At 33.6% G+C, this 27,734-nt stretch overlaps 2 protein-coding genes across 2 annotated transcripts; both read right to left on the bottom strand.

The window, feature by feature from the left end:
* Positions 1–53: 53 nt before the first annotated feature.
* LOC109182206 (protein NRT1/ PTR FAMILY 5.5-like) lies at positions 54–9,629 on the bottom strand. Its single transcript, XM_019332310.1, has 5 exons — positions 9,543–9,629; positions 3,910–3,981; positions 2,266–2,486; positions 1,036–1,604; positions 54–754 (listed from the first exon to the last, which is right to left on the bottom strand). The coding sequence occupies exons 2-5, from the start codon at positions 3,956–3,958 to the stop codon at positions 397–399; spliced, it is 1,197 nt and encodes a 398-aa protein (XP_019187855.1). The 5' UTR covers positions 3,959–3,981; positions 9,543–9,629; the 3' UTR covers positions 54–396.
* Positions 9,427–11,101, bottom strand: LOC109182205 (BTB/POZ domain-containing protein At3g09030). Its single transcript, XM_019332309.1, has one exon. The coding sequence runs from the start codon at positions 11,027–11,029 to the stop codon at positions 9,623–9,625; it is 1,407 nt and encodes a 468-aa protein (XP_019187854.1). The 5' UTR covers positions 11,030–11,101; the 3' UTR covers positions 9,427–9,622.
* Positions 11,102–27,734: the final 16,633 nt, after the last annotated feature.

Below are 27,734 nucleotides of genomic sequence, written 5' to 3'. Positions count from 1 at the left end.
AGCAGATTGTTTGCGGGGTTCCCAATAGAGCACCATAGCTAGAAAGTAGCAAGTAAGAGTGACGGCAGAGAGAGCTGTAAGAGTCCAATAATACTTATCCAACCGGCTCTGATCAACATCATTGTTGAACCATTTTTTGCAGGCTAAAACCGAGACAAGACTGAGGGCTTGTCCTATACCCCACACAAACTGGGTAAGGTGTACCGCGTACTTCTTCATCGTCGGAGCAGCGTTATCCTTGAAGAATATTTTCATGGGTTCTTGGAAAAACGTATCCACAATAATAAGAAACAAGAACTGAGGTATGAGCCAAAATATGCTAATCACATTATTACTATTAATATGCCTCCTCCTCTTATTTTCCACCAGGGCAGCGGTGAAACAACATACTACCGCCTAAAGCATCGCACTTCCCGGGCCGAGCTCCCTCATTTCTTCTCGACGCCGCCCGCCTTCCCCTAGTTCGTCTTTCACGCCGAGTTTGAAACAGGCGGTGGTGCCGTACTTTGCGGCGTTGGATAGGAGTAGGAGAATGGTGGGAGGGACTTGCCATTTCCCCAGGTTGTGGCTCATCTTGCCCGCCTGCACCACGAAGAAGGTGCTTCCGATTGAAGAAACCAAGCCGCATATTATGATTGGTGGCCACACCATAGCCGTCTGAACACTTAGTTTGGTTTCTTCTACTTCTCTCACATTGCACAGTTTCCATCTGCTCTCTTCCTTTGGCAATGGGATGGCTGCCTTGTCAAGCCACCTATATATAACAATTTACACTACTGGAAATTATGGAATTTTCGATCACTTGAAAGTGATCTTAAATCAAGTCGAAAGTCTTGTTCCGACCACTTTTGGTATCTGAAAAAACTTTTGTTGCTATTTCCGACCACTTTTTGATATCAAGATCACTTTCAGATGGTCGAAAATTCTATAATTTCTAGTAGTGTTAGGAGCTAAAAATGGGCCGGTATTCCTCTTTGAAATTAAAATTGATCTTATTGATCGAGTAGCACGTAAAATTAAAGTTTGGTAAGTTACCAGCATCCATTAGTATGGGACAATTTGTGGTTGGCGTCGTGTGCTTGGTAAAGCTCATCAGAATTGGCAGGGAGTTTACGACAACTTTTGCACGTGGCGGCAACAAAGACTCTCAGAAGAGTAGTAAGGGCACTCCCTTTAGGCTTATCACCGTAGTTACTGTAAAACCCAAGCGCCTTCCCGGCGAAGAATACAAGTGTTGCGGTGAAAAAAAATATGGCCGGAACCGCAAACTTAATCTCCCAAGGCCCTATATTCGAAAGCGCTAGAGCAGCAACGCCGGAGATTAGTATTACCAGTAAATTGTTTACGCTCCAAAATTCATCTTCTTTTTCTTCTTCTTCATCAGCTTGTTGGTTAAGATGATCATCATGACAGGGGGTTTGGTGGTGGCGGAGGAATGCATCCAGAGAAACCGCGTGACCCGCCATGCCTACGCCCATTAACACCAATGACGTGAAAAAGAATGCCTTTTGTACGGGGCCAACGCACTCCGCCTCGTATCTGTTGCAATTTCCGGCAAAGTTGGAGAGCACAGGCGGCGTTGACATTGTTAGAAACGCCAAACCCTGTTCATTATATATGTTGGAAAATTAGAATAACAACTTTCTGGCATAGCTTTGATTAGATTTTTTCTCTTCCAAAAGGTTGAACCCACCCCACAGAGACTAGACATTTGCTTACGGCGCACAAGTATAGGAGTCCCCTCATCACTGTCGCTGATAAGACTCAATCCTAAGTCATTCTTCCAAACTTTCATTTCTATGACCAGTTAAGGTGCCCATGCTTCCTGATTAGAGTTTTTTTTTTTTTTTTTTTTTTTTTTTTTTCTGATTTGGGCTTGGTGAAAGTTAATTTGAGTTCTCTTAAATTTAATTTGATATATAATACACTCAAAATCTATAATAAGTAAATCTAAAATTAAATTTCACATATACCCATTTCAGCCGGGAAAAAATAGGGTTGGATAGGCTTTGAAGGAACCATTATATATCCCACATTTGAAAATGAGAGTGAGTTACGTTTACACTAATATACAATTCACTTTATCTCGACTTGAATCACAAGTGAAGCCCATCCAAAATTATGCTTAAAAATAATCATTTTAACTCATTTTCCAACCCATTACACAACATACTAGCTTATAACCGTAGTATGTATTTTAATACAACTCTTGATAGACCATTGAAAAATATTATATTGTGAGGGAGGGAGGAAAGTTGTACTTACAATGCTGTAGAGTAGACTGGAGAGCAAAAGCGCTTTAAAAGTGCCAAGACAAGCATCCGCCACGAAAGCAAAACATATCTCCAAAATTTTAGTGATGCCAAAGAAAAGATTTATAATTCCGGCAGCGTTTGCAAAGCCTAGCCCCCAAGTGTTAGTTAAGTAATTTATGAGCAAGAACAATGCGTATTCTGCAATGATATGACCCCATTTCAAACCTGACACTGCAAAAACAACAACATTACTTTATATAGGCTATGTTTGGCAACCTATCTGAAAAGGTAGCTGAAAGTTTAAAAGGAGCTGAAAGTTGAAAAATTATAAGTTAGGAGCTGAAAACTGAAGAGCTGTTATGCTTTAAAATGTTTGGTAAAATTAGTTTTTTGATAAGCTAATAAATGTAAAAAGACATTTTCATAAAATTTAAATTAGTTTGTTTACATATTAAAATTTAACATTTTGTCTTCAAAAAATTTAACATTTTGAAATAAAAATATTAGCATAATAATGATCTAGTATCCCATAATGAAGTAGCAATACTGTTGCGAATCTCCTTCATCTAATAATAATAATAATAATAATAATAATAATAATAATAATAATAATAATAATAATAATAAGGCACAAGTGTCAAATAGGCCCATCTACTATTGTGAAGTGCTCAATTCCCACCACGAACTAAATTAAGTGTCAAATAGACCCATTTACCAGCTAAATTTGTTCAATTAGCTTTTTTTACAGGTTACCAACAGGTTACCTATTTATTAATTATTAATAAATAAATAAATAAAATAATTTAAATTAAAAAAAAAAAAAAAAAGATAATAGCCACCGGCTGTCCGGCGAGGACAGCCGGTGGCTGCCCATTCACAGACAGCCATCCAACTGAGGTCCAGATCTGGGAATCGAACTCCAATTAAAATATATTTGTAGAAGAACTGAGTTAATCAAAAGGAGAAAACATGGTAGGAAACAGTTGATTTGAATGAAAACCATCAAACAAGTGTGAAGTTGAACTAATGAGAAATATCTGCTGCAGTCACTGGAAATCTTGGAGAACATTAAAACGAAGAAGTTTGTTTTGATACATGGAGAGGGATTGGAGCTTGGTGTTGGTACAAAACTGTTGCTTTACCGGTGGCTATTATCTTTTTTTTTTTAATTATTTTATTTTATTTTATTTATTTATATATTTATTAATAATTAATAAATAGGTAACCTGTAAAAAAAGCTAATTGAACAAATTTAACTGGTAAATGGACCTATTTGACACTTAATTTAGTTCGTGGTGGGAATTGAGCACTTCGTAGTAGTAAATGAGCCTATTTGACACTTGTGCCTAATAATAATTGCAGTGAAAGTTTCAGATAAAGGAGAAAGAGAAAATGATTTTAATTGGGAAGAGTAAAGGAGGTCATTTCTTTAAAATAATAAGGACAAAGATGAAAAAAAAAAGTTAGGAAGCTAGTAACTTATTTTGAAATGTTACCTAAGGTAGCATTTTAAAATAAGCTCTTATTTTAGGAATATTACCAAACAGGACTTATATCTTATTAATAGTTTAAAATAAGCTATAAGCGTGCTCGCACACACACACTCTTATATATATAACGTGAATTTTAAATTATATTAAAATTACTTAATTACCCATAGTACACGCAATAGTGCATTCCCCACGAAGCTTAATGCACGCCATCAGTTTACAGCTTCACTCTCGATCTGCATGCATATAAGCAACCAAATGAATAAATGATGCAATTAAATTAAACCAATCTTTTTTGGGCAGCGGTAAGTACGTAACGGGTCAAATTCAGCAACTAGTAGCAAAAAATAGTTGGGCAGAAATAGTGAAGAGTTAAGTCTAGCATTCTACCTCTAAAAAATGTGATTATATTATAGACCATGATTCATCTTAAAAATATGGACCAATTGCATAAGATTTAATTTTAGTATATCAAAGGTTCATACATGATACGAGTGTATGTATGCAGCCGTCCTCAAACACATACAAACAAGAGATAATCGCGAAATAAAGGAAATGAGACTCAAGTTATATATGGAGCACAATCTAATAAATGAAAGAAAAGAAAAAAAAAAAAAAAAAAAAAGCTATAACATTAGGGAAAAACACATATGAGGAGATGCACGTAATAAGAATCTAGTCTAAAGATCAGTCTTGTGATAATCTAAGCAAGAATTTAGTTTCTGAATAAATTAAAATAATTGAGCTTACTTTAATTAGAAACCTGAGAATTGAAGCTCTGTGATATGCATGCATGCATGTATCCACGCATGGCGGCAGTGCAAATAAATAGTGAGAAAAAGAGATGGGCGGATGAGCTGAGGTGGCGTGGCCAAGGAGACATATATATCTCCAAAAGTAGCAAGCTAAGAACTTCTGTACATCTATCTCAACTTTAAAGCAAGAATCAATCATAAAATTAGTAAAGAATAAATTACTGTTCTCAACTCAAGTAAGAGATATATAGCTAGAAGTATCTATATGTGAAAAACATGTTCCTCCAACTTGTGAAACAAACTAAGGTGGTGAGGTACTGAGGTTAGTGGTAAAGAGTATTCATTTATGTTTGTTTTACTTTTCCATTGTTTTAGTATTTGTAACTCTTCAATTTTCCTTGTTTTATATTTAAACAGATTTTGTTTTGAATACAATTAAAAAGCTTCTAATTAATTTGAGTATGGTACCGGCCTCTTACAGTTAAAACTTGCTCAGGACACCACATGATTTGACCCAAAAAAAAAAAAAAAAAAAAAAAAAAAAAAAAAAAGAGAAGAAGAAGCTTATGATTAAGTTAATTTGGTTCTAGACCGTTTTCTTTCTTTTAATTTGTCACTTGTTGGCATGTTTCCCTTGTCCTGCATCAATATTCAAAAACGAACAATTAATGGATAATCTATGCTCCATACAAAACAACGGTTTGGGCAAAATGGTGAAATAGATAGGCCGAAGTACTATCTGACACCATAGACTAAAATATGGTTCATCTAGATCAACACTTAGCTTATACTTTCAATTTTATTTTTTTTCACCTAGCATTTTTAACCCGTTCCCATTGATAGGTCATGTAATTTGTTGAAATGGAAAAATAAATTAATAATGGAATGTTGACATGTTATATACATGGACCTATTGGACGATTTTGGTTGCAAATAGCCTTAATTCTTCATCATTATCTTCTTCCCAAACATAAGTCTTCATTTCTAATTTCCATTGCCAGATTTTAAATCTTCTTCATTATTGTCAAAATGTCTTCTGTTCATCTAATGTGCGAAAAAACTTAGACCACAAGCCTCCATTATATTATATTATATTGTAGATGTGGGTTGAAGTCTCCAATTTGCACAACAAGAGATTCATGCAAGAAATCTGTAAGTGTACGTCAAAAATGGACAATGAGAATTGTTTTCTGTAAACAAATGTTGAATTTGTGTGATATTTTCAATATTTTAAACTTAATTTTTGTTGTAAATTTCGTATATTATGTGGGTTGATTTTGTTTTATTATAATTATTTTCCAAATTTCATATATTTTGTTGATAGAAATTGGTTCAGGATGGATATGAGTGTGGTTTCTTGTTTTGTAAAGATCAAAATTATACAATCACGAATGAACCTCCTAATGTGAATAAACCGATAAGGAATATGATATATGGATTGCAATCTGAATTGTATGTTGTTCAAGAATTACTAGAAGCTGAATTAAAGGAGAAAAAAAAAAAAAATCGGAGAAGTAATTATACAAGAGAATTGGAATTGATCTAATCAAGTAGTACGTAATATTTAGTTGGTTAATTAAGTTACCCGCAAGCTAAGCATCAGTATGGGGCAATTGCTCATCATCTTCTTGTTGGTTATTAAGATCGTTTGAATTATCATCACGGCGGGTTTGGTAGTGGCGCGGCGGATCGGAGATATGCATCCAGAGAAACCGCGTGACCCGCCATGCCTACGCCCATTAACACCAATGATGTGAAGAAGAATGCTTTTTGTGTGGGGCAAACGCACTCCGCCTCGTATCTGCTGCAGTTTCCGGCAAAGTTGGAGAGCACCGGTGGCGTCGACATTGTTAGAAATGCCAAACCCTGTATATGTGTGTGTGTCCAAATCAATTCAAGTTAACAATTAAGTACGTACTTTATCACTTCATCTCAATTTAAGCTAACCAGGATCAATCAATTCAATGATAAAAGCCAAGTAAAGAATAAATTATTATTAGCAACTCAAGTAAGACATCGAAAGGTGCCGCCCGTACTATACGGTACGGTATGTGAAACATTTTATTAATTTGTTCCTCAAACTTGTGAAACAAACTATTGGTTTTTTTTTTTTTTTTTTTTTTTTAATGTTTCAAGAGTTCCAAAATTAAAAATATAATTTTAAGCATTTCAAAGATTATTTAAAAAGTTCAGGTTCTGAAACACTTTATGTTCAGATGGCACCTAAGTTGGACTTCTATATGAGAGGTTGTGAGTTCAAGCTCATACTACATTCTAATAGAGTCAGTAGCATTCCACAGCTTGATTAACCGAATGCACACTCCTATTAAATATTTTGCAATTCATATCAAACAAATTACGATTACACTTCAAAATTTAAAATATGAACTATAGTTAATTATCTAATTAAAATTATTAGCAGAAAAGAGTTAATATTAAGTTAAAAGGCACGAGTGTCAAATAGACGCATCTACTACTGCGAAGTGCTCAATTGTGTCAAATAGGTATATCTACCAGCTAAACTGTTCGATTGGCATTTTTAACAGGTTGCCTATCTAATTATTAAAAATAAATAAATAGAATAAAAAAATTAAAAAAAAAGTTTTAAAAAAAAAAATATCAGCCACCGGCTGTCCGGCGAGGATAGCCGGTGGCTGATATTCTTCTTTTTTTTTTTAATTTTTTTTTTAATTTTTAATTTTTTATTCTATTTATTTATTTATTTTTAATAATTAAATAGGCAACCTGCTAGTAACCTGTAAAAAATGCCAATTGAACAAATTTAGCTAGTAGATGGACCTATTTGGCACTTAATTTAGTTCGTGGTGGGAATTGAGCACTTCGCAGTAGTAGATGGGTCTATTTGACACTTGTGCCTATTAAGTTTAGTTCTCGATTTTTGTATTTTTTTTTTTTTTTTTTGGATTTAGTTCTTGCTAAATTAAAGGAAAAAAATTGTGTAAGAGCGTCTCAAATATCCTTGTTCGTAAGACGGATCGGGTTGTAGACAATTGAGTATGAAATTGTTATAATTTTAATTATAAGTATTACAATCTTTGTTATTAGTGATGGAACAAAGTCATTCAATGTATACGGTGTGTGTATAGAAATGTATAAGAGGATAGCAAATGAGAGAAATTGGCCTAAAAGACCTTTATTATTCAATATTGTAGAGAGAGAGAGAGTAAAGGAGAAGAGAGAGCCCCCTTTGTGTTGAATGGCCTCCCCTTATATAGGTGGAGGCCCGACCCTTTCAAGAACAAAATAATTCATAAAGGGCACTTGACCCCCAACCCTATACGTATGTGCGCATGTTCAGTGTTCGGATCTTGTGGCCATTATAATTTACGGACCATTGATTTTCCGACCTAGTGGTCGTCTTGACCTTGTGATCATTATGGTCTAGTGACCATTGATTTTCCAATCTAATGGCCGTTTCGACCTTGTGGTCGCTATGGTCTAGGGACCATAGTATTTTTCGACTTCATGGTTGTTACCGACTCTTGGGTTGGGTTCCGGGCTTGGCCGGTCAAAATTGTCTACTTCATAGGACTTATGTTGAGATCTGATCATAGACTTAGAGTGTCGGTGGTGGAATACCAACCTAATCGGGCTTAGAACATTTAATTTTGCTATTACTATTCTAAATACATGATTGTGTACAATTTACAAAGCAAATAAATAAATTGATTTAAAGCGGCAAGATCCGGATATTTTGATCAATTTTCTTTTATTCCAGTGTTTGGTTTGCAGGAATAAAATTACTGAGAATTTCAATTCCAATGTTTGGTATACATGAGAATTGAAAGGGAATTAAGTAGTATAAAGTCCAAAATGCACATATTTATTATTATTATTATTATTATTATTATTATTATTATTATTATTATTATAAATCCTAAATGATCAAATTCAAATTTTGCTTTTGAAATTTTATGTAACTAAATAAACTCTAGAATTACATAACAAAAGCAATAAAATAGATAAGAGAGTTTTGAAAAAACATATTTGATTGAGGTTGGACTACTAATTGACATTCTGTGTTGAAATAGAAGAAAAAAGACACGTTATAATCGAAAAAAATACGTCAAACATCAATTTTATGTTTTAAAAAAATATACGAGGGGGGGGGGGGGGGGGGGGGAGGCATGGAATTCTAATTCATTTAAAATTATGAATTTTTTTTTAGTACAAAGGAATGAAGATACCCACATATACGATCTACACCTACTACGAGACTCGAACTCCAAACCTCCCACATAAGGGACCAACCAGATACTAGTGGACCACAAACCGATAAAATTATGAAATTTTAATTCTATGAAATTACAATTATTTCCAACCAAATGAATGGATTTGCTTGCCTTTAGAATTATGTTAAAATTAAGTGGAAATTAAATTGTAACTCCTTCCAACCAAAAGTCTTGTTCACTCACGGCAAAAGTTTTGCCGTTTTAGCGTTTTGGTTGGGGCAAATTATTGTGTTGATTGGAGGTTAATTACGCACTTTTTTTTTCCCAATATACCCGTTTATCGGGTTTGTTGGAACATCAAACTGGAATGATCTCAAATATAAAACTTGGCAAAAAGAATTATTCTAGAAAATTAACAATTCTATTCTAAATTCCCAAGTAACTGAGTAAACAATGAAACAGAGGCGAAAGTAAATCAACAACAATCATCAGGAGAGGCCTTTGCAATCGCACCACCAATTTTAATACATAATTGCATTTCCAAAATCATGGACAGCATAATCCAATTCAATATTCCAATGATTGAGAGAGATGCCTGATAAGCTACTTTTATCAGTACAATCTGGTAGTCATTTTCAAACAATCTTGGAAATGTTCACTTTTGAGGAATAAGCAGAGCAGGTTTAAAGGCTGCAACAGCAGGCCAGTATTGAACCATTCCATGAGGTTGATAAAAGGAAAGGCGGAAGAAAGCTGCAGCCTTCTTGAATAGATTAATCTTTGACAAAACTTGGAACATTGGTGAACAAATGATCAAAGAATCTCGATCAGCAGCTAGTACTCTACCTCCCTGTGCATTGTTCTTGATTGGTGAACATGATAACATTTTCTCAATGATCAAACAATCCCAGATTCCCAGCACTATACATTCAAGAAACCATGACTGCACCAGAAAAATGGGAACTTTGCCAGACCTCAATCCCCTCAGTATTTTCTCTTGTAACAAATAGCCTATCTCCACCACCTTCAATCTTCTTGATTGTCCCTCTTTCTGAATCATCCACTTTATCCACATAGTTTCTCCTGTACATTCCTTCTGACAAATCCCCTTCATTCTGGGCTTCTTCGATTCTTGACCATACCTCCAACTCCCCCTCTCTCCCCACAAACACCTGTTTTCTGTAACAATGGATTAAGAAACTACTCAAACTATCACAATTTCCTGTATACCTCATACTGGGATTCTTCTCCTTCAAATAAACCCACGGGTCATCGCTTAATTTCCGAAGGTCTGCCACTGCCAAGTCGCCGGACTTGGAGCAGATCTTGAACAGAGTCAAATCCTCTGGGTCCACCCCCACGTCGGCAAATGGGTCTCCGAACCTGCTGCTACGGCCCGAGCCTGGCTCGTTCGTCTCCCAAACCACCTCCGCGGATCTCGGGTCCCATAACCGCACGTATCCGGAATACCCAAACGCCCCGGCGGATATGGAACTTCCGAACAATGCACCGATCTCCGGCACGTACGTCATCTTTCCGATGACGGTCGTTTTGGCTGAGTTACTGGATTGTCTTCCCAACTCTGAGCTCACTTTCATGGTGGACTTGTCGATCACGAGAATGCAATTCTCTCTGTGTTGGCACTGAAACGAAGCGAAAACAGAGTCGTCGGAGTCGGCGATGGCGTTGACCCGCGCCTTGTAAATTCTAGGGTCCGATGGATCAGTCCACTCCGTCGACCCGATTCGCCGCCCGTTGGCCAAGTTATAGAAATGAAGTCCGGAATCAAATTCCGAGCCTATCGCCGCAATATCCGGCCGGACCGTTCGAATCGAACTAATATAATCCAGATGTGTCCGTACAGTTCCGGAATGACTCAAACTCCAATCATAGATCGATACCTGACCACCGTGAGCAATCCAAACTGATCCATCGGAGTCGATGGCGTTGAAGTCCGATACGACACCGTCGGAGGAGGGTTTAATGGTGGTAAACAGTGAAGCGTCAATTCCGCTGAGTTGAATCGGAGCGAGAGCAGATCTGAGTTGCGACTCGATGCCGTAATAGAGCGCCTCGTCGATGAGCTCCTGATTCGAGAACCGTCTGGCGGTGGACGGGAGGCGGTTGGTCCGGAGGAGAGAGAGGAGGGCGGAGAAGATTTCCGGGTCGCGGTCTATGAAAAGCTCGTCATGGGAAGGCCGGTTCGATAACGCCGATAAAAGAGAGTCGGAACCACCGGACTGGAGCGTAGAGACGGTGGTCTCGAAGAGCTTGCCGCCGACGTTGAGTTTGACCCGGTCACCGGGCTGGGCATTTTGGGGATTTCCTTCCTCCATGAATCAGCGATAAGTTAGGCGTAGAGAACTGAAAGGCCGAAGTAATACGAGAGTTGTGGGGGCAGCAATCTACGATTCTAGGAGAAGTCATTTTTGTCAACGAGTTAAAACTACTTTTACTCCCTAGTTTGGGAAATATATTGTACTACTATTTAACATTTTAACCCCACTTTGAGAATACACTTATTATTTTTGTTCTACTACGGAGTATTTTTTTTTTTTTCAAAACATAGTTCAATTTTTGTATTTAGTTTCTTTTCATTTGGATTAGGGGTAAGAATAGGTCAAACCCTTCGTAGGGGCTTAAGGCCCGGTCTATTTAAGGCCTACATATGTCAGACTTGTTTAGTAAAAATTAGGCTTTGACTTATTTTGAAGCCTATTAAATTAAACAAATTCAGGTCTATTTATACCAAATCGGCCTACCGGCCTAGCCTATTTACACACATATATATAATTTATTTGTAATATTAAGTTAGTATATATTCTACTTTATACCTAATATATTTTTATATTTACAAAGTTTGGATGATATGATAATAAACTTTCTTAGAAAGTAATGGTTGATTATGATGGAGATTGGAGCACTTTTTAGTTTTGTGACAAAAGAAAAAATGTAACTATTACTTGAAGGTGAGCACTAAGCATGGATGAGTGTATTGGATCTCTATAACATTGCATGCTTTATTTTCATTGGCAAGTACCCAAAAATGGGTGAGTGAAGTTGAACACTAATGGTGGCTATCAAGGCTATGAGAGAAAATTAGGATATGGTGGTTTACTTTGTGATTCTTCATGTGGTTAGATTACACAAGATTTATTCACAATAATTAATTTGGATATGTAGTGAAGATGAGGCGAAAATGTGGGTAGTGGTAAAGGACCTTCATGTCGCTTGGGCTGTCATTCCACATCTTGCCCCTTAATAGGCACTTCACAATCGTTATATCGTGCACCATGGCGCGCGTAGCACTGTGCGTCCGCGCCTCTCAAAACAACGTCGTTTTGCGAGGCGCGGAAGGGGATTGACATGATTATGTGTATTTGTTTATATAATTATGTGTATTTTTTTTATACAGATATGTGTGTTTATTTTTACAGTTATGTATATTTGTTTATACAATTATGTGTATTTTTTTATACAGTAATATAAGACGCCGTTGTTTTGCATCAGGACGCACAATGCAATGTGCGCCCTGGTGCACGATATAAATTGCGGGCACTTCAGGTTGGATGGAAAGACCCCAGTTTTTGGGCTACTCAGCCCGGTTTACAAATGCAAATGCCACATTTTCACTTGGATCCAACCCAAAAATGTTGGTCCAAAGTTTTTAATTTTGATCCACATTCAAAGACTTAAAACTAGGCAACACCCTTTTGATTTTTGAAGCTAACATCTTCTGATCTTCTTCAGTTTTTTGAGTCACGTGTTCATATATTTAGAGCTATCAAAACAGAATGTGCATATCGGCTCGGCCTACCTGGCTACCTATGGCAAATTATATCGTGCACCGCGGTGCATAATGCACCGCGCATCAAAACAATTTCGTTTTGTTTAATGAAAAGAAACGGCATCCGTTTTCCATCGTTCCGCACTCTTCCGCAAAAAGTAACTCTTTTATTCAGTTTCATTTTGTATACACTGCAGTTTCAGCTCAACACAACTATAATTTTATTTTGATATAATTACAGTTTCACTCGATATTTATAGACTCAAATATGTGAAAATATAATTTAATTTAATTTTATATACACTATAGTTTTATTAAAACACAACTACATGATCATTTTGATATAATTACAGCTTCATTGTACAATATACACTCAAATATGTGAAATGTTATTCAGTTTCATTTTATATACACAGCAGTTTCATTTCACCACAACTACAGTATCATTTTGATATAATTGCGGTTTCATTTAATAATATAAGAATAATATGTGAGACAGTGTTGTTTTAGATATACTATAGTGTCAATTAGTAATTAACATACAAAAAAATGCGCGCTCTGTTAATACTAACGGCGCGCCGTTTCTTTACTTAAAGAAACGACGTCATTTTGATCGCGGTGCATGTGCACCACAGTCCACGATATAACGACCCGCTATCTATTAAGGTAAGATTGGGTTTGAACATTATAGATTCATCAAATAGAATGCCTCAAGCTTTGGCAAGTCCTGCTCCGCTAGTTCATCTTGACAATCTAACTCTGACAAATTATATTGTGCACCCTAGGGTGCCTTACAAGGTGATTATACGTATTCATTTTTAATATTCCGTAAGTTCACTTTTGATGAATTTATTAAATTTGTATACAGGTTCATTTTTAGTGTATTACAAGTCAATTGTATACTAAGCTAAAAATGAATTAGCAGTACGTATTCTAGAAATAAATATGTATCAAGAGTTTATCTCGCTCCCTAAACTCTAGTCCATCGTATAAGCATTTGGGCATCTTTATATAGACGTCTATGTTGTCCATCCTAAACCATCTGAATTATCAATCACAACGGGCTAGTTTATGTGGTCAACTACCTTACTTAAACTCAGCAGTGTAGTAGTAGGGTAAGAGTTTTACTCCCACCAACATCCTAGAAGTAAGATTTCCCAAATTAAAGTTTGGACCCTTGAGCTCCTTAAATTGACGGAAGCATGGACATGGATCCCTCAGTAACTCCCCAGGAGAGGGATCTGACTGAAAAAAAAAAAAAAAAAAAAAAAAAAACTATGATACATGCCACGCCCTGTAGGCCTGTATTAACATACATGCAAAGTTCCTCCTGTCGCCAAACACACTGTTTTAGTTTGTACCAAGGGTTATCCATTTGTCCTGAAGATAAGAGGAAACACTGGTTGCCCGCATGGGTAGCTCAACTGGTCATAGGGTTGAAGTTTGAGAAGAATAATCACGGTTCAGTTAATTATCGAGTAAACTTGTGAGCAGTGTGTTGCAAAAATTGGGCCTAGGCGCCGATTAATCGGCGCCTAGCTCTATGCGCCCTAGGCGGTCCCCACTAGCGATTTTTTCAACCTTGCTTGTGAGAGATAACATTTGTGTTACGCAATTTAAATTCTCTTAAAAATGAATTTGTATTTATATTAGTGCAAACTCATTTCTCATTTTCAATGTGGAACAAAGGCTTATTCGTTCTAAATATTTCCATTGCACCTTCATTTCCAACTCAAATATATAGATCTACTTTGAGATTCAATTTCACATCCATTTATTATCCATTTTGAATGTATAATATATCAATTTTTTCATCCCACTTAAAAGAACCCGAATTCGCACTCTAGAACAACTTAAATCAGAAGCTAACCCCATTGATACTTGTATCACAATATAAACACTTTCGTGATGAGATGTTATGTTTTGGTTCAAATTTATATATATCCAACTATTTACTTCAAATACGGCAGTTATAGCCGTTAATAAGTTAATTCCACATGCAGGTGGTAATTAATTAATTAAATCCAAATTAAACACTTGGCACATTTGTAATCACACACTACATAGTTTAGTTTAAACATTTTTTTTTTATTCTATCTGGACTGAAAAAGTTTAAACATCTAAGACAGTAATATATACATACGCACACAAATCAGTGCTATCTACACTGTCATGTGCTCATATTATTTCTGCATCTTACATCGATGAAATTTAAATTAATTTATTTATCTCATATGGTTTCACCTATATTATTTTGTCTGCAAATTCGCAAAACCCTCCCAACATGTCTCACATGCCACTGCGTCCACAAACCCAACCATCATCTCTGACATCCATTCACCCATTATATTGCCTTCATTTCCACTTTTCTCTCTTCAATCCACACAAATTTAGTGATGCTCTACTTAAATGATTAAAACAAAAAACCAAAAAAAAAAAAAAAAAAAAACTAAAAAATAAGATTATCATTAAGCAAATAATATATAAATAACAAATGTGTAGTTTAATAATTGGTTTAGTTTTTTAATTAGGACAAAATACATTCTTTAATTTAGTATTATTAGAAGTGAACATATGAGAAAGGTCATAGAAAATTAGATCGTTTTAATCACAACATCTTTTTCATCTGAACTTTACCCTATGATAAACTACTATAATAAGGAAAAAATGCGACTTTGACCTTTCAATGGTTAGCTTTTTCCTTTCTTTTATATATATGGCTTGCGTTCAAGTGACACTGCTGGAAATTATGAAATTTCCGACCACCTGAAAGTGATCTTAAATCAAGTCGAAAGTCTTGTTCAGATTACTTTTGGTATCCGGAAAAACCTTTGTTGCTATTTCTGGCCACTTTTTGCTTTCGACTTGATTTAAGATCACTTTCAAGTGGTTGGAAATTCCATAATTTCCAGTAGTGTGAGAACCACCCATTAGGCAAGAACAGCGAACTACTACCTAAATGCACACCGTTTACTATATGAATGCTCACAATGTAATATTTCAGCCACAAAATGCACACAATTTACTACATGAATGCACACAATATAATATTTCAGTCACAAAATGCACACCATCTATCTTAGAGTAGACTGTGTGCATTTGTGTTGTAGATTTCATGCATTCAAGTTTATTTGATTTTATATATAGTTGTTCTTATTTGATTATATATATATATATATATATATATATTATCACTCTAATTAAACCGCCAAGGTTGAAGCTATTGGCCACTTTATTCAATGTTGACTGCACAAAATGCGTAAAGTGAGGACAAACAAGACGCCCTTTTGATGTTATTATATTGCAGTGTAGTAAGCAAGCAAAGATGATATATAATAGGAAAGCTAGTTTACACAATTACTGCAAGAACAACCCATTGATTAATTAATGGACAGTTCAAATTATTTAAGCATGCATGCCATTATATTATACAGTACTGGGAATATATATGTAGCCAAGTTTTGTCTGGTGAAAAAACATGGCCCACCAATATGTTTGGTTTCAATTATCATCAGCACATATTATGCAGCCCTGCTATAATAGTGTTCAATTTGAACAGCACCACAAAAGCCCTACAAACTCCCCAAAGTTTCATGAGCTTGGAATGCCATTATGCATACATCCATGTCCCATCCACTTATCTCCGTTGAGTGGAGGTTTAGAGAGTTTAATTCAACATCTTATCATCAGAACTGTTTGACAGAGGTTGGTGAAGGACCAAGCCCAGTAATTGATGGCTAAGAGATTGTTGGACAGAGACCTAAAGGGCCAAGTTTATACTCTGTCTCTAAAAAATATTATGTCGGGTCGGAGTGTGGGTGAATTCAGATTAAATCTGAGTGGTGTAAAATAATGACTAGTTGAGCATGGGGTCACTTCATCTTATCATCGAAACTGTTCGACAGAGACTAATGAAGGACCAAGCCTAGCAATTGATGGCTAGGAGATTGTTGGACAGAGACCTAAAGGGCCAAGTTCATACTCTGTCTCTAAAAAATATTCTGTCGGGCCGGAATGTGGGTGAATTCAGATTAAATCTGAGTGGGGGTAAAATAATGACTAGTTGAGCATGGGGTCACTTCATCTTATCATCGAAACTGTTCGATAGAGGCTAATGAAGGACCAAGCCTAGCAATTGATGGTTAGGAGATTGTTGGACAGAGACCTAAAGAGCCAAATTCAAACTCTGTCTCTAAAAAATATTATGTGGGGTCGGAGTGTGGGTGAATTCAGATTAAATCTGAGTGGTGTAAAATAATGACTAGTTGAGCATGGGGTCGCTTCAACTGGTGCATGTAACATGAAACTGTTACATTGCAAATCCCCAGACCAGAAGTGTTGAAGTAATAAATGAATAACATGGGGTGATGACTGATGACGATGATATGCATTCAGTTTATCACTTTGACTACACGAGGATGATTATATTATATATTTTTGTTAATATAAAATGGCAACCGGAAATTGAGAGACAAGCTAAGGTCAAAGGTAATTTATTTAGTACGATTTTACCTTGGAATTGGCGAATTGAAGTAAAAGGGTTATTAGGATATATTACCAAGAAAGATTGCAATTTGCAGATTGAAAAATGGGTTGCTTAGAATGGGCGAAATTCTAAACAGCTTCTGTCGGCGTGGTTTTGCGTGAGTGTGAATTTCACCGTGCCGACACAATCGGTGGCGTCGCCGCCGTCCGCGGTTTCGGAGCACTTGATCCGTTGCTGCCGGACTTGATTTACCTTTTCACATTACATCCTTTTTTTTTTTTTTTTTTAATCCCAACAACAAAGTATCCCCACTTTAACTTTTATTTTTAATTTATATATATATATATATATATATATATATATATATATATATATATATATATATATATATATATATATATATATATATATATATAATTTTTTACAGCATTAGATAGATAACTTATGACGAGAGCAAGAGTCTCACTCAATTATTAAATGTTTATCACATTATGAATATATTATTATTATCATTGTAACACATATATTGTTGTATAAGTTTTCATCATCACCATGCACAAACCTCAAAGCATGGTGAACTCCTAATTTATTTCGAGAAAATACTCCTCCCAAAAGGTTGAATTCCCAATTCCAAGGTCTCCTAATATTCTGACCCTACAAAATATTTTGAAGAATGTAAATCACAGTAATTATTTAGTAGACAATGTCAAATGTCAGTGTGTATAAGAGATTTATTGAGAATATACTATTTACAATAAAACTTAACTATTACCATATCGCAGAGTACGTATATGAATTGTAACCATTTCCAAAACTATTTTTGTTTATTGTTTATTTATGAATTCTAGCTACCACACTACAAATTAGTAAAAAGACCTGTCAAAATATATTGTAGAACAAATATAGCAGAAGTCTTACTTTTTTTTTTTTTTTTTTTTTTAATGAGCAACTCCAACCAAGTTAGTCAAACTATTCACTTACTAACTATGATCACAAGACAGAGTTAACTTGTTTACTATTTTTTTAAAAATAAATTAAGAAAACAACAATAATAAAACATTTTGTAGAGTTCTTTAGGATAAACTTTTACAGAACGCAAAAACAGTACTTACTCTTAAAAAATTATGTGCACCATAAATAAAGAGTACATATAGGCCCTGTTTGGTAAATGACGGTTAACTGTTAGCTGATTGGGTTAATTAGAAGGTATAACTAGTTGATAACGTTAGGTGATTGTAGAAATGTGTTTGGTAAATTAGCTGTTAGTTGATAGCTGTTTGATATAATTTCATTTCTCAAAAAGCTAATTAAAAAGTTGATTTGAACAGTTTTTGCATTTTGGAGTTATAAAAAGTTAATTTTTTTTTTTTTGAAAATAGTTACAAAAAGCTAATTAATCAAACACTTATATTGATTTTTTTTTAACCAAATCAAAAAACTAATAGTTGTCAAGTAAGCCAAAATTGACCTATAGGCTAACTATTGTACTAAACAAATCCATAATATATTCAATTCATATTGGGAGAACATATGAAAATTGAACTTTGTCTCGTTTTTCAGTGAATATTGTATTGTATTATATTTATTGTTTCGAAAGAAAAAAAAAAATCTATCAATCATTGAAGAATTATTTGGCTAATATATACTCCCTATTAGGAAGAGAGAGAAATGCATTAGATTAGATAATATAATGAGCATCTATCATATATCATATCTTGCATGTTTATTCCTTTAATTGTTTGTTTTTATCCTCTATGAAAAAGGAATTCATTTCGTTTAAGCAAGCAAGATGTTAATTACCATAGTTTTGGTGGATTTAGGATGGAAATGTGTGTGGGTAGGTGATGCTTTAGGGAATAGGGATATGAATGATGTCCTATTCTCCCTTGTAGCTTCCCCCACCAATCCAAAAAGATTCCAAAGACTGAGAACTAAAAGCTAAAGGAGATGACACTTAACACACACTTTGAATTGCTTCTTCAACTCTCTCTCTCTCTCTCTTCACTTACTAATCCTCACCTCATAAATTATATTATGTGACATGAAATGAAAGCTCACAAAAAGTTACTACCTACTGTAGTAAAAAGGATATTGTTCCATTATTATATTCCTCTAAATTATTGATAAGAAGATGAGTCAAACTTTAATAGCATGTTGAAATCACATATTTTAAAACTTAGTAGGGGTATGTAACTCCAGTCAAGTTAGACAAGCGGTTGGCTTGATAATCATATAAGGTTTTAAGTTGGATTCTTAGTGGGAGCAGTTTATTATTAATCTTTTTGGTAATCATACAAGGTTTTAAGTTCAATTCTTAGTGGGAGCGGTTTATTAATTTGTTTGGTATCATACAAGGTTTTAAGTTGGATTCTTAGTGGGAGCGGTTTATTATTAATTTTTTGTGGTTTGAGTATGTCAATCCTATGTGTATTTACCCATTAGGCAATTAGTTGGTTTACCTTTTTGTGGTTCTTTGCCGGCCCTGGTCATAATGGAGGATTACCCAATGCACAAGTAGTGTAGATCGAGTTTTGAGAGTAAGTATATTTTTTTTGAATGCTACTGATTCTATTACATTGTAGTATCTGTTCATCTATACTTTCTTAACTTGAAGTACAAAGAATCAACACCGCTCAATCTCATGATCTCCTATATAAGAGAGTCACTACATGCCATCTGAACACAAAGTGCTTGACTTAGAGTAAATATATATAAATAAAGATCAAATATCCAAAAACAGTCCTAATAATTAGCTCCCAATATATGCTCCACTTTCATATAAGCGGGATTTTTTAGCATATGCGTATTCCATTTCCAAATAATAAAAAAGTGAATTTAAAAATCATTCTCAATCTCAAATATTTACAAATATTTATCATACTAAAATTTTGTACTATCATCAATAATATATAATACCGTTAAACGGACATAGAAAGACCCGAACAACTTCGTCGTTTACACACAAAAAAATAATATATAATACAGGCCATCACACGAAAGAGTAATTTAATAAGTAAATTATGAAAAATTTTAATGAACTATTATTTGTGTCCCAAAAAAAAAAAAAAAAAAAAAAAAAAAAAAAAAACTTGAATTCTAGATATGACTACAAAATGCATATAAAGAGAAAATATATAGCGTAACTTAAAAGAAAAAAAATTGAAAATTGTATTAATTATAAAAAAAAAAATAAAAAAAAAAACTTGAAATCAGACATTATTACCAATAAATTATTTTAAAATGGCTGAAATGTAAAAACACTAAATTATTAGAGTTGCAGTCATCATTATTATGACTATACAATAAAACTTTATTTAGAAATTGGTTTTGATAGTATATATTATTGATGGAAAATGAATGGTTATAGGAACCCAAATTAAAATTGAAATAAAATAAAAATGCAAATAATATTATCCAAAGATCAATCATCAAGAATTGAAGATTGGACCAAATTTTGTGTAGGTATGAATAAAGATGGAATTTTGGTACCACTATACTGCACAGAACTTAACTGCGGAGTGATCTATCCAGATTTCGTTTTCATGGCGTTAAAGGAGGATATATGCCTTCAACTCAAAATAATGTTGAGACAACTTGGTATTTAACCATTTAATGCTTGATGGTATGAATGCCGGAGAGTGGGGACCCGTTTTGATGTTTGGTACAAAATAATGCTCGGACCCCATTTCGGGTCGGTTTCATGCCTCCAAACCCTTTCTCTCTATCCGAATTATCCAATACAATTATTCAATTTGGATTAGGATTGAATTAATCACAAGTATTATTATATTTACACCAGATCTACGAAATCAAATGAAATTATGAATTTCGTGAAGAATGCGTTTAGGCCAAAGTTTATCCTGAGTAAGATTTAAATTCTGTTACACTCGAATTGAATTCAGATTAATTTTATAGTGATGGAGATGTACTAAATGTAAAAAGAAAAAAAAGTATAAACAAATAAAATTGTGATGCTTCTTTATATAAGCTTACTTGCATGACCTCAAGCTTATGTCACAAGTTAATTGAAAAAGAAAGTTTCGAATCCCAAATAGGAGCTCATAGGTTCGAATTCCAGTGGGCATTAACTCTTTGTGTTTTAGTAGGTTGAAAAATTATGTATAAACATATACTACATTGTAATAAAGTCAATAATGCTTTAAAAAAAGTTGTAAACAATAGTTTATTTTATAAAAAATTTTAAAAAAACGTGTTATTTTCATCTTTATGTCATAGTTAAATAGAAATTTTAATTTCTAGTTATCCAAAGTGAATATAAATAGTCACTAAAATTTTAACCAAGTTGCGATATTAGTCTTCTTAAGCTGAAAAAAAAAAAAATTAAAGCAATCATATTTTTGCCATAACCTAGAAACTAAAATAGCACCCAACATGACACCACACAAAAACATCAAATTAACCCCGAAAAAAATTTTTATAAGTATTTTAGTGTTTTCTTATAGTGTGTGACAACCAAAAACATTGTGACTAAAAAATTAGGGACTACTCATGTTCACATTAAATGATTAATTAGGAACCAAAATCACTATTCAATTATAATTGGGAACTAAAATTACACTTTACATTTTTAAGTTATCATCTCAATATAGTATTCTTCACTTTATTAGTTATATCTTTTCATATACAATTTTAAGTAACACATGTATTATCACATTGCATATATTATAATATTTTTCGATAAACTTGTATATAGTTTATTTGTGAGTAATTGTAAGTGTAGTGTAGTGCATATATATAATATTTCCTTTTAACCTGTGTGATGCTTTATATTAGAGGTTACTTCCAAAGCTGCCTCCCATTTTGAAAGTGATGAAAAAGCTATGGCATGCAAGAGATAAATACCATATTGAATTGGAAAGGGAGAGGACTTGTATATATAGCTATAAGTATACTATGAAGTACACCCTTTGTATAGCCAAAACTTGGAAAGACAATTTGTGTGTTTGGAGTGACTTTTTGGCCCCTACTCCTTCTAGGGTTCCCCCTACTCCATCCCACCTAGATTCTTTATTTTAAGTTGTTGCACGTTGATGATGAATAAAAAGCTAGCTTAACCTTAGCCCCATATGAAAGAACCCATAATTCCCTTTCTACATTTCCCTTTCAACCTAGCTAGCTAGCATCTAAAGAATACCTATAGAGAAGGGAAGAAAACTTAAAATCATGTTTTTTTAGGACCACACCCTTGGGTGCATGAATTGAGAATTCTCAATTTATTACTTACAAATACAAGATGTATAAAATATAACGTTATTGATTAGGTTGTTGACTTAGTAAGTATAATGTTCTAAGTTTGATTTTTAGTGAGAGCAATCTATTAGAATTTAATTAAGTCCTTACCACCAGGGTTGACATGAACAGAGCACCAAATAATAACGAGTTGTTTGGTTGACATGAATTGCATTGCAATTTTCCACCATAATTCTTTGGTCACTCCTATAACAGTGTTTGGTTGGAGAGAATTGCAATTCCATTCTTTTGTTGAATTACAATTCATGGTGATACTAATTCGGTAGTGTGGAAAAAGAGAAAATAAAAGAAATGACACTCATATCCTTAGTTATTATTATTATTATTATTATTATTATTATTATTATTACACAAAAATATTTTGTTCTTTATACCACTTCTTTTTTTATCATTTCAAATAATTCTATTCATCCACACCAAACAATATAATTTAAATTATTACATTAATTTCACTTTATTTTTTTTCTTTCCAAATTACAATTTCTTTCATTGATTCTTTCCTCCAAATATACAAAGAGATTGAATTGGAAAAACAATAATATACAAAGAGATTGAATTGGAAGCGGTAAAAGCGGGACCCATGTGAAGGGCAACGATGGAACAGATTCCCGAATTTCTCAGACCTCGTGCTCTATTATCCTATCCTTAATCATTGTTTCTTCCACTAACTAATAGAGTTTAATGTTTTTATTCTTTTTTTTCATCTGCAAATAAATTTTATTTTTATAACTTTAAGGAAAGTGAAAATTGGCATGGGTTGACAAAATAAAAAAGCCTCTAAATACCATCTCATTATTGGTATACACTATACACCCCATCATGACATCACTTTGCTAAGTCCTCTACTCACTTCTAATCATGAATTTCATGACAAATCACCACCAACATTTTCTCCCTTTTTAATAAAAAATTTAAGAAACTATTTATTTCTTGACTGTGATTGGAAATTTCATTCTAGTTGTTGTCAACTACCCCGTACAATGCTCTACATGTTTTACTATTATTTACAATTTTCTTTTAAAAAAATCATCTTTCAACAATACTGTACGGATCGGAGCAATATTGCAGAAGGCGCTAGTCGACTGTCCGAGAAATTGTTAGACTCTTATAATCTTCCAAAATACTCAATTGCATATATTAGATGGTTAATTGAGTACATGATTAGAGAAATATAAAAAAAAAAGTAGTTGAGCGGGCAAAAAAAAAAACCACTCGCCCGAATTGGGCACCGACTCAATCGAGTTAGGCGCTCAAATCTGCCGAGTCGATCAATTAACTAAAAGCTGCCTAAAGTTGAAATCACCTCGGCCACCTATGGGTGCCTAGGCTGCCTTTTTACAACACTGGCAAGGAGTAATATAAAAAAAAATCAAGTTTTCATGTTAGTATTATTATTATTCATTAAAATTATATAATGTCAAAATGTTGCCGTGCATACTACTTTAAATAAAAAGAGATAATGCATTTTTGTAAACAGAATGATAATTATTTACAAAAATATCATTGATCATTTTTATTTATAATAGTAAGCATGGTACCTTGGTATTATAGAATATTCTTTATATTCAAATTTGTATATTTGATAGTTTGATGCAAATTATTTGTGGTCTTGTGATGATTATGTTTAATTATATTATCTGTTTTAAAATTTTAATTAACTCGACTCGATATATGAATTTAAATCTATAATTTGTAATGGAGACATATTAGATAGATTGTCTTATTAAAAATTTAAAATATAGGAAGCTCTATTTTAATTAAAAATTTATAGATTACTATTTTTTAAAAGGTTTGAGACTAGCATAATGATGAAAATTAAAGTGGGGTGCAAAGTATGAAATGGTGGAATTTTGGGTCAAAACGGCCGACAAATACCCGTTTGAACGGGGGCAAGTTGGGGTTTCCTGTAATGTTTCTGTGTAACACATTTCCTTTTTTATTTAACAAATGTTTTTCTATTCTTAACCCCCAAAGTAAGTATTAAAAAAGATAAAAAGTAAAAAAAAAAAAAAAAAAAAAAAATCCTCCACCACCACCACGCATGGATGCTACGGCGGCCACTCCCACCACCATTCTTTGCCGGGATCATTGCCATCATAATTTGCTTGCAATAAGCAATATATGCGTCCAATATAATTATTATTTTTAACCCGCAACACTAATATTTGTATCCTCCGATAGTTTTCGGTGAAATTTGACCGGACGGATTAAATTTAAAATAAAAAATTGAATAGTTAAGGTACTAAATTGATAGGTTTAAAAGTTGTGGACTGCAATTAACAACACTCCAATAATTATAAGACCAAAACTGAAATTAACTCTTAATTTATATATGTAGTGAGTATAGTGCAAGTGTTGTTAAAACTAGAATTATCTATAATAGTATTGTATTTGTTAATTCGTAAAGTTACATTTAATATCGATACATACCAAATCTACTTAACAATTCTAATAATAAAATGTATTTGAACAAAATAAAGTTTAGAGTTTATCGTGACCTATATATAATCAAGTTTTAAAAAAATTGAATAAAGACTATTTCTTCTCTATACAAAGAGAGAATATATGAAAAAGAAAATGTCTTAATATTGTCTATCCTACTACTATTACTAATAAGCATTTCGATAAGATTGGAACGTAACAAAGCTCTATTCATACTATATCATATACATGCTAAGGATCATCATGACTTTAACAATGATTATAGCTTTAAGTTTCCTTTCTACTTTCTCTCAATATTCTTATTTGATTTTTCTTTAACACATCATATCATGTGTGACGTGATTGTGATGATATTAATATCATGTCAGAAAAATTAACAATTTATTTTAATGATGTTAGTAATTTTAATTATGCCATTTACAACCAAAAAAAAAAAAAAAAAAAAAAAAGAATACAAAGCAACCTCATATAAATATTTACTTCTCTTTGATAAATTGTTCCTCTATAGACATCGCCAATTTTATCAAATATATCATTACTCAAAAAAACATAGCACATTCCTTCTTTAATTATAAAGAATAATTGTTTTTATTATTATAATTAGTATTTGTTTGTCGTTTCCCTTAGCATGCATATATTACTTTTGATTTTTTTTTTTATTTTAAAGAAAAGTTGAAAGCGATGTAAGTCATTCGATTTTAATCAATTAATTAATTAATTTCAGTTGAAAAAAAAAAAACAAATGATTTTTGTTAAAAATTCATAGATTTGGGCAAAGGCATTCTTCTGCCAATCCTTATTCGAAACGCCTTTCACCTTCTGCCACCTAACTCGAACTTTTCCATTCACCTTTTTCAATTGCCAATCCAATTCTACTCTACATTTTTTATTTTCCTTTAATTTTGTCCTCTTTATTATGGGGAGAAAATTATATATGAATTCTATATTTTAAAAGATTAGAAAGTTCTTCTTCTTCTTCTTCTTTTAAACGAGTATTAAAAAGTTCTTAATATGGTGAATTTTTTTGTTTGGTGTGGATATATCAGGTTTCCAGATCATACTAGACTAATGTTAAGCTCATAGAACCCTTGTCCAAGGACGTTGGAAGAGGTAAATCGCGAGTTGTCAAGTCTTCAATTTTCACTTCTATATGTACACTATGGCATTATGCACACAAAGTCTTCATAATCTATTATTAATTTTTTGGACTTTGAGTCTCCCAATGACCTCTCATGTCTTCAGTGGAAATCGTCCCTACCCTACCCGATCGCTAGAGTAAAACTTCCAAGGTGATCCTTAAACCTTTTAAGCTAAGCCCCGTGGGGCTAAACGTAAAATTTTAAAATATGACAATAATTATAGATAGAATAGGAATATTGTGTTTTTATAAATAAATAGAACATAATTGTTTTAAATTTTATAAATATAATTATATTTATACTATCACTAGCTAGTTAATTAAAAAAAATGTTAATGTCCACTTTTATTTTATAATAGTTTACATTTTTATTGCTTGATATTATACAAATTTTCTAAAATTAAAAGATTTTATTTCTAATAATAATATTTTAAGATGAAATATTTGACTCCCGTCATATGGTAAGGATTACATTTATGATTTTATTGAAAGAATAATATAAAAAGTTTTAAAAAATTGTGACCGTACAGTTTTTAATCAATCACAACTAACATTAAATGTAGTGTGGACTAAAAATAAAGTGAGAAGTATTGATAGGGAATATCCCCTCGTGTATACAACCGTGTATTTGCTCTATATGTACTGAGTGCTCCCAAAGGAGCATTCTCCGACCAGAACCAACCTTTTTGGGTCTAACTCGATCCTAGTTTAGGACGGGTATCCTCCTGATCAGGGTTGTGTATCAATTTGTAGCGTAACCTCAGCTCGATCTCGACCTTAGCTCTCGGATCGAAACTCCTCAACCGAACACAATTACACCAGAGGACAAAATCCCTCCGCTTATCACCTTCATCCATCCTGCCGTAAATAGGCTTATCAATAATCGACTACCACATGTACCTATTGGGAGAATTGCCGACCGCACCGGTGCATGTGGGGCACGTGGCAAGCATCCTAAATGCCTGACATGTGCGCCATCTTAACCTCTATAAATAGCTCATTAAATACCTTATGGAGTGGGGAGTTTTGGCATTTTCACGTAACTAATATTAACTTGGGAGCCTTTGATCCATTATCCCTTATTTCCCCGTCCGTACACTTCACCATATTCTCTAGTATATTTACCACATCAAATATGAAGAATTATAGACAGTCTTACTCGGTCTATAACTCTATATCTTCATTAAATAATGAGGGCCATCCAAAAAAAATAGGGCAAATAGTATAAATAACTATAGTATTACTCGGCATTTTAATAGGTTTTGTATTAATAAGTATATGTATTTAATTATGTATTAATAGTATTATATTAATGAAAAAAATGATGAAATTTATAGTTTAGTGCTAGGCTCTGGTGGGGGCCAAGCGCCGATTACATGGGTCACGCCGTCACGGTTAGCCGTCCCCTGATGATTAAACTACTAAATTACAAAAAGCAAAAAATCGAAAAGAGGAGAAGAAAAGAAAAAAAAAAAGAAAAGCATCTTTTGCTATAATTGTAAGCCGGCATTGAATGTGGGACTGACCAAAAGCCGCATGGGGCTTAATACTGGGCGTGGTTTTTTTTTTAAAGCGTGCTTGTTCTGGGGGCTAGCGGCTGCACTGTACGGCTCGCTCCGTTTGAGCCGATTACCTTCTTCACGCGCGGTAAACCATGTCATCCTCATTTATGGCAAATTTTACTATGGACAATCATCTTTTACTTTAATATAAATGGACCCAACAAATGCCCCTGCGAAGTAATTAGAAGGAAGAATATTATTGTTAGAAAATCCATCCCGACCCCCCCCCCCCACCCCCCCCCTCCCCAACATTCTTTAGTATCTTGTTACATTATTTTGCATTCATATTGCAATATAGTCAGTGTAACTATAACTTATTAATTACATCAGTCATATTTGGTAAAATAATTAGCTT

The sequence above is a fragment of the Ipomoea nil genome, unplaced genomic scaffold, assembly GCF_001879475.1.
Source record: "Ipomoea nil cultivar Tokyo-kokei standard unplaced genomic scaffold, Asagao_1.1 scaffold1043, whole genome shotgun sequence".
Classification (NCBI taxonomy): domain Eukaryota; kingdom Viridiplantae; phylum Streptophyta; class Magnoliopsida; order Solanales; family Convolvulaceae; genus Ipomoea; species Ipomoea nil.
The sequence above is the reverse complement of the archived record's forward strand: the minus strand, read 5'-3'. Positions and strand labels throughout refer to the sequence as shown.

Bases quoted from the DNA above. Each gene is read 5' to 3' on its own strand.
- LOC109182206 (XM_019332310.1), bottom strand. From the start codon at position 3,958: ATGGCGTGCATTAAGCTTCGTGGGGAATGCACTATTGCGTGTACTATG. The intron at 1,605-2,265 runs GTAAGTACAACT...TATAATGAACAG, and splicing joins CCAGTCTACTCTACAGCATT to GGTTTGGCGTTTCTAACAAT. The intron at 755-1,035 runs GTAACTTACCAA...TGTTATATATAG, and splicing joins TCCCATACTAATGGATGCTG to GTGGCTTGACAAGGCAGCCA.
- LOC109182205 (XM_019332309.1), bottom strand. From the start codon at position 11,029: ATGGAGGAAGGAAATCCCCAAAATGCCCAGCCCGGTGACCGGGTCAAA.